Source organism: Eimeria necatrix, genomic scaffold (assembly GCF_000499385.1).
Source record: "Eimeria necatrix Houghton genomic scaffold, Enh_scaff631, whole genome shotgun sequence".
Taxonomy (NCBI): domain Eukaryota; phylum Apicomplexa; class Conoidasida; order Eucoccidiorida; family Eimeriidae; genus Eimeria; species Eimeria necatrix.
The window spans coordinates 1-7,500 of NW_013654480.1; the positions used below are offsets into that span (position 1 = coordinate 1).

The window sequence follows — 7,500 nt, forward strand, 5'->3', positions numbered from 1 at the left end:
GGGGACCCCCCGGGGGACCCCCCCGGGCTGGGGGGGGCCTCGGGGGGGGCCCCTGGGGGGGCCCCCTGGGAGAGGCGCCAAGGGGGGCCCCCAGGGGGGGGGCCCTCGGGAGGGGCGAGGGGCCCCCAGCAAAGCGGAAACGGGGGGGCCCCCAAGGCCGGGGGGGCCCCACAAAGTGAACCCTTGAGCCTCCTTGACCTGGAGCTTGCAGATACCCCCAGCCAGGGGCCCCCCACGGCTCTTGCAGGGACAGCTGCGGGGGCTGGGGGGGCCCCCAGTTCTCCTGCTGCTGCTGCTGCTGCTGCTGCTGCTGCTGCAGCGGGGGCCCCCCAGCTGGTGCTGCTGGGGGCCCCCAGGCTGCCATCGCCGCCGCCGCCGCCGCCTGCAGCGCCGCGACCAGCAGCAGCAGCTGCAGCAGGGCTGGCGTCTGCTTCTGAAGCTGCGCCTGCTGCAGCAGCAGCAGCAGCAGCAGCTGCTGCTGCTGCTGCTGCTGTGAGGTCCGGGGGCCCCTCCCCACCCCCAACTGAAGACCCTTGGGCTGTCTTCAGCAGCCTTTCTTCTCTTGAGGGACTTTCTGGAAATTCTTCTGTCTCCGGCGGCTCCCTCTCTCCCCCCAGAATACCCCACAGCAGCAGCAGCAGCAGCAGCAGCAGCAGCAGCAGCAGCAGCAGCAGGGGCAGCGGGCCTTTGGGGGCCCCCGCTGGGGTTTCGACGGGGCCCTTCATGTCCCCCTCTCATTTGCAGACGCAGCTGGCGCAGTGGGCCCCAGCAAACACTGCAGCAGCAGCAGCAGCACCAGCAGCAGCAGCAGCAGCAGCAGCAGCAGCAGCAGCAGCGCCTCAAGTGACCCTAGCGGGCATCGCTGGCAGGGCCTCGTCTCCGGGGGGCCCCCAGGGACTGCAGCAGCAAACAGCAGCAGGACCCTACAGGGCCTTGGGGGCCCCCGAGGGGCCCCCAGAGTCCTCTCCGTGGCAGTCCTTTTCATTTGGGGACTTTGTGGCAGCAAGTAGTCCACGGGGGCCCCCCCAGCAGCAGCAGGGGCCCCCCCCGCAGCAGCAGGGGCCCCCAGGACCCCAGGGCCCCCCGGGGCCCCAGGGGCCCCAGGGGCCCTCGGGGTCCCCGGGATCCCTGGGGGCCCCCGGGGCCCTGGGGGCCCCCGGGCCCCTGGGGGCCCCAGGGGCCCTGGGGGCCCCCGGGGCCCTGGGGGCCCCCGGGGCCCTGGGGGCCCTGGGGGCCCCCCGGCCTGGGGGCCCAGTACCCTGGGGGGGCCCCCCACCTTTTGGGAATCGCCTGGCGCTCATGGGGCCCCCCGCGCCCCGCAGTTTAGAAGAAGATCCATTTGCGGATTGTGGGCCCGTGCCCCAGCAGCAGCAGCAGCAGCAGCAGCAACTGCAGCAGCAGCAGCAGCAGCGGCAGCAGCAGCAGCAGCAGCAGCCGGGCGTGCACGCGTTTGCAGCAACAGTGGGGCAGGGGCTGCCTGCTGCAGCTGCTAGTGGCGGTGATCCCCGTCAGCAGCAGCAGCAGCAGCAGCAGCAGCAGCAGCAGCAGCAGCAGCTAGAGAGCAGCAGGACTCCAATGTCTTCTGCTTCTCAGAGCCCCTTGAGTACCCTTTCAGCAGGGGGGGCCCCCGCTGCTGCTGGGGGGCCCCCCGCTGCTGCTGCAGCGTGGCCCGACGTGGAGACCCGAACTGCAGCAGCAGCAGCAAAAGGGGAGGGGGGCCCCCCAGTACCCAACGGCCTCCAGGGGCCCCAGCCCAGCAGGCCCTTCCCGGGGGGCCCCCCAGTACCCTCGGGGGGGGCCCCCCTGGACTTGGCCTTAAGCAAGAAGCAGCAGCAAGAGCCAGCCTGGCCAGGGGACATAATCCGTGAAGAAGTCCCGGCTCGCCAGCAGCAGCAGCAGCAGCAGCAGCAGCAGCAGCAGCAGCAGCAGCAGCAGCAGCAGCAGCAGCTGTGGCCTGGGTCCCCCTCTGACGCCACACCCCTCGCCTCTGCTGCTGCTGTTGATGGCCGCAGGTTCTCTTTTGGGGCCCCCCAAAGGGACCAGGGGCCCCCCGAGGGGCCCCTTAGCCCCAAGGGGGGCCCCCAGTACCCTCCCAGTTCTTGGAAGGGGCCCCAAGCACCCTTTTCTGCTTCCCAAGGGGACAAAACCAAGAGGGGCCCCTCCCCGCACAAGTACTCTCCCCGGGCCTCTCTGGGGGCCCCCGGGGGCCCCCCTGGGGGCCCCCCTGGGGGGCCCCCTGGGGGCCCCCCTATGGGGGCCTACGTGGGGGCCCCCCTGGGGGCCCCCGAGGGCCTCCAGCCTCTCGGGCCCTCCCCACAAGAACGCGCTGCTGCTGCTGCTGCGGGGGGCCCCTCTGCTGCTGCTGCGGGGGGCCCCTCTGCTGCTGCTGCGGGGGGCCCCCCTGCTGCTGCTGCTGCGGGGGCCCCTGCTGCTGCTGCTGCGGGGGCCCCCGACAGCGACCTTCTCGAGAAAGTCCACCAGCAGTTAGATGAAATGGCCTTCAACTTAAACCTCTCAGAGTTGTAGTCGAGGCCCCTTATTTAGGGGGCCCCCCTGGTCTGGGGGGCCCCCTTGACCACTGGCCTCGGGGGCCCCCCTGGTCTAGGGGGCCCCCCTGGTCTGGGGGCCCCCCCTGGTGACGGGGGTCCCCCTGGTCTAGGGGGCCCCCCTGGTCTGGGGGGCCCCCCTGGTCTGGGGGGCCCCCCTGGTCTGGGGGGCCCCCCTGGTAACGGGGGCCCCCCTGGTCTGGGGGGCCCCCGTGGTCTGGGGGGCCCCTCTAAATAAGGGGGCCCCCCCAATTAAGGGGGCCCCCGCAACTGCGCAGGGCCCCCTGGCTGGGGGCCCCCTAATAAAGGGGGCCCCTCAATAGTGCAGGGGCCCCTGGCGGGGGGCCCCCTGGGCACTTTACCCTACAAAATTGAAATGCTAATCTCGCTAAGGTGCGAGACCTCAGGGGGGCCCCCAGGACCCTTGGGGGCCCCTCTTTCTGCTGCTTTCTTTTGGGGGGTGCGGCGGGCCTAGGGCCTACAAAACGAAAGCCTGGGGGCCCCTGGGGGGCCCCTGGGGGGCCCCTGGGGGCCCCTGGGGGGCCCCTGGGGGCCCCCAGGGGCTTCTCTTTGGGGCCCCCGGGGGCCCTTAAGGGGCTTCAAGGAGACGGTGAAGAATACGAAAGGGCCCCTCAGACTTTTTGTGCAGCAAATGGGTTTAGAAAAAGTCTCAAGAGTAGAAAGGACTCTTCAGGCCTTTTGCAGTCTCCGTGTAGCTATCTAGCTAGCTAGCTAGCTAGCTAGCCTCCTAGCTAGCTGGCTACTGGCTAGCTAGCTAGCTACTGGCTAGCTAGCCAGCCTCCTAGCTAGCTAGCTACTGGCTAGCTAGCTACCTAGCTAGCTACTGGCTAGCTAGCTAGCTAGTTACTGGCTAGCTCGGTAGCTGGCTAGCTGCCAAGCTGCTTAGGGGTAGGAGTTGGTTGCTCATAGTTTAAGGCTATGGGCTTAGGGTTTAACTAGGGTTTAGAGCTTAGGGTCTGGGGCTTAGCTAGTAGTCGGGTTTGGGGTCTAGGGTTTAGCTAGGGTTTAGGGTTTAGGGTCTGGGGCCCAGCTAGTTAGGGTTTAGTGGAGGGAGAGAAAGAAAAGAACCTTTTTTGCTCGTTGGAATTGGAAATAAATTGCAGGTGAGTTTCCAGCGGATTGCTGAGGTGTATAGACAGCTCGGCGCTCGCGTTCAGGTGTCTGTGCAGCTCGTCAGAAGACCAGCGCCAATTTTCGAGTTTTTTTGCCATTTTAAGTAATTAAAAACATTTAAATGAAATATTATTCTCTTTTTGGTATTTAATTTGCCAAAAAACGGCCCGCTTTTGACCCTGGAGGCTTTGCTGCTGCTCACTTGCTGAGGTGTACGTACACCCGAGGGTCACTTCCGCTGCTGCTCCCACTTGGACTGTTCTTCCGCCTCTTTTCACTTCTTTTTCTTTTTATTTGTTTTATTCTTTTAATTTACAATAAAGTTTAATTTATTTCAGCGCGAGGAACTCTCTTGCGGGGCAGACACCACTGGTCAGTCAGCCCGGGGGGCTCTGTGGTTGATCGGCTCGCCGCCCCAAACCCTAAACCCTAAACCCTAAACCCTAAACCCTCGTCTGCACGCAATGCCAGCCTTGCCTTCTCTCCCCGAGGGCCTCGAGGGCCTCGAAACCCTGAGGGTTTCTGTTGCTGCTGCTGTCGGCAGCAGCTGCGTAGTGGAAGTCTCGCTGAATAGGCCGCAGCAGCTCAACTCTCTGGGGGCTTCTTTTTGCCGCGAGTTTCCCCTTTGCATGCGCGCACTGGACCACTGGTCACCTTGCTGCTGCGTGCTGCTGACTGCAGCGGGCCCGGCCTTCTGCTGCGGCGCAGAACCTGCTGCTGCTGCTGCTGCTGCTGCTGCTTCCACCTGCTGCAGCGCTGCTGCTGCAGCAGAGCCCCACTGGGAGCCAGCCAGCCCCTGGGGGAGGCCTGGGGGCGCCTCCTGCTGCGCAATCCCAACCCCACGCTGCGGCGCTGCGCAGCAGCAGCAGCAGCAGCAGCAGCAGCAGCAGCAGCAGCAGCTGGAGGCCGCGCTGAGCTGCCTCGAGCTGCTGCAGCAGCCCGTTGTTGCTGCTGTCTCGGGGCCCTGTGTGGGGGCGGGCCTAGAGCTGGTTTGCTGCTGCGACATTCGACTTGCTGCTGCTGATGCATTTTTCAGTGCGCAGGAGCTGCAACAGGGGGCCCCTGCTGCTGCTGCGCTGCTGCAGCGGCTGCTGCGCGCCTGCAGCAGCAGCAGCAGCAGCAGCAGCAGCAGCAGCTGGGCCCGCGAAGTCTGCTGCTCCGGCCGCTCCTTTGCTGCTGCTGAGGCCCAGCAAAGGGGATTTGTCTCTGCCATTTTTCCAGATAAAGAAACTCTTCTTGCTGCAGCAGGGGCCCTTTGTTTGTCTTTTGCTGCTGAGGGTCGGGGGGCCCCAGCAGCAGCAAAGGGGGCCCTGCAGCAGCCCCCTAGGGCCCCCCTTGCTGCTGCTGCTGCTGCTGCTGCTGCCCGCGCTGCTGCTGCTGCCGACGCTGCTGCTGCTGCTGCTGCAGAGGCTGCCGCTGCTGCTGCAGACGCTGCTGCTGCGCTGCAGCTCCCATACCTCCGCAGAACTCTCAAGCAGCAAACTCTGCAGCAGCAGCAGCAGCGCAGCAGCAAAGCCTTGGCACCCACCTTTGCCAAACTGTGAGAGGAAGCTGCTGCTGCTGCTGCTGCAGCAGCTACCGCACCTGCGTCCCTTGCAGCAGCAGCAGCAGCAGCAGCAGCAAGAGAAGCCTATCGGATGCAGCAGCCTCTTGACGCCTCGGCGAAGCGCGGAGGCGGCACATCTAAGGGAACTGCATACAGCAGCAGCAGCAGCAGCAGCAGCTGCAGCAGTCGCTGCAGCAGCAGCTGCAGCAGCAGAGACTGCAACGACATTTTAGCCACTTTTCCCTCCAAAAATGAGAGAGAAGCTCCGGGCGCCTGGCTAGCCAGCTAGCTAGATAGCCAGCTAGCTAGCCAGCTAGCTAGCCAGCTAGCTAGCCAGCTAGCTAGATATCCAGCTAGCTAGCCAGCTAGCTAGATAGCCAGCTAGCTAGCTGGAGGTTCGTTGGTGGTGCTGGGCAGCTAGCAACGAAGATACCAGGCTCATCAGATGGGTAGCTAGCCAGCTAGCTGTCTAGCTAGCTGGCTAGCTGGCTAGCTAGATAGATAGATAGCTAGCTAGCTGGCTGGCTAGTTAGCTAGCTAAGTAGCTTGCTAGCTAGCTGGGTAGTTAGCCAGCCGGGATGCTGGCTAGCTAGCTAGCTAGGCTGCTCGCTAGCCGCCTGCGTAGCTAGCTAGCCAGCTGGCCAGCTAGATAGTTAGTTGGCTAGCTAGCTAGCTAGCTAGCTAGCCGGCTAATTAGCTAGCTAGCCAGCTAGATAGTTAGTTGGCTAGCTAGCTAGCTAGCTAGCTAGCTAGCTAGCTAGCTGGCTGCGGCCGCCCCTCAGTAGGACTTGGAGACAAAAGTCCCGAGAGAGGGACTTGTATGGGACTTGGGCAGAAGAGACAAAAAGACAAAAGAGATAAAAAAGGAAAAAGAGACAAATGAGAAGCAAAAGAGATGTGCAGATGCCGGGCAGCAGCAGCAGCAGCAGCAGCAGCAGCTGCTGCTGCTGCTGCTGCTGCTGCTGCTGCTGCTGCGCTGCGCTGCGCCTCAAAATGATGTCTTAGGAAAAGCAAACTGGGGAGTCCCTACACCCACGAAATGGCCCAAGTGGGCCCTCTGGGGGCCCCCCCGGGGCCCCACAAGAGGCCTTTGTGAGGCCCCCTAAAAGGGTACTTAGGGGCCCCCACAGGGGCCCCCTTAGGGCCCCCCAAGGGGCCCCCATAGGGGCCCCCATAGGGGCCCCCTTAGGGGCCCCCATAGGGGCCCCCTGTGGGGCCGGCCCTCTATGATGCCCTCTATGGGGGCCCCGTGGGGCCCCCTGAGGCCCTCCTTGGGAACTTCTTTTGGGGCCCCTCAGGGGCCCCCCGTGGGGCCCCCTACGGGGGCCCCTGAGGGGCCCCCTACGGGGGCCCCTGAGGGGCCCCCTGTTGGGCCCCCTATGGGGGCCCCTGAGGGGCCCCCTGTGGGGCCCCTTATGGGGACCCCTGAGGGGCCCCCTGTGGGGCCCCTTATGGGGTCCCCTGAGGGGCCCCCTGTGGGGCCCCACAAGAGGCGGGGTTCTGTAGGGCCCCTTAAGAATCTTTGAAGGCTTAAGAAACTCCTCTAGACCCAAGAGGGCCCCACAGGGGGCCCCTATCTAGGGGGCCCCCCAAGGGGGCTCTTGTCTAGGGGGGCCCCCAAGGGGGCCCTGTCTAGGGGGCCCCCTTGGGGGCCCCTGTCTAGGGGGGCCCCCAAGTGGGTCCCTGTCTAGGAGGGCCCCCAAGGGTGCCCCTATCTAGGGGGGCCCCCAAGGGGGCCCCTATCTAGGGGGGCCCCACAGGGGCCCCCTATCTAGGGGGGCCCCCAAGGGGGTCCCTGTCTAGGGGGGCCCCCAAGGGGGCCCCTGTCTTGGGGGGCCCCCATGGGGGGCCCCCAAGGGGGGCCCCCCTCTGGCTTGCGTTGCTAGAAAGCCATTAAAGTTAAGGCGCAGCAGCAAAGGGGACAAAATCTGCAGCGGCTGCAGCACGAGGAGGGCCCTTATGAAGGAGTTGCTGCTGCGCTCGTAGTCGAAGTACAGGCACTCCAACTCCCGCGCTGCTGCTGCTGCTGCTGCTGCTGCTGCTGCTGCTGCTGCTGCTGCTGCTGCTGGAGTTGCTGCGGAAGAGGCAGCAGCAAGGGAGACGCAGCGAGGCAGCGAAGCCCTTATGAGTCCTCCCTGCGGCTGCTGCTGCTGCTGCTGCTGCTGGTCTCCTTCGGGGCCTGGCAACATGAAGTGCCACCGCTGCCTTTGCTGCTGCTGCTGCTGCTGCTGCTGCTGCTGCTGCTGCTGCTGCTGCTGCCTAACTAGCAATGCC

The 7,500-nt window shown here is 65.3% G+C and overlaps 2 protein-coding genes across 2 annotated transcripts; both read left to right on the forward strand.

Moving 5' to 3' along the window:
* Position 1: 1 nt before the first annotated feature.
* ENH_00067660 (hypothetical protein, conserved) lies at positions 2 to 2,526 on the forward strand (the record flags this gene model as incomplete). Its single annotated transcript, XM_013582395.1, has 1 exon — positions 2 to 2,526. A coding segment is annotated over one exon (2,525 nt), but the record flags the coding sequence as incomplete, so codon positions are not given.
* Positions 2,527 to 4,144: 1,618 nt separating this feature from the next.
* On the forward strand, positions 4,145 to 5,224 carry ENH_00067670 (delta3,5-delta2,4-dienoyl-CoA isomerase, putative; the record flags this gene model as incomplete). Its single annotated transcript, XM_013582396.1, has 1 exon — positions 4,145 to 5,224. The coding sequence occupies one exon, from the start codon at positions 4,145 to 4,147 to the stop codon at positions 5,222 to 5,224; it is 1,080 nt and encodes a 359-aa protein (XP_013437850.1).
* Positions 5,225 to 7,500: the final 2,276 nt, after the last annotated feature.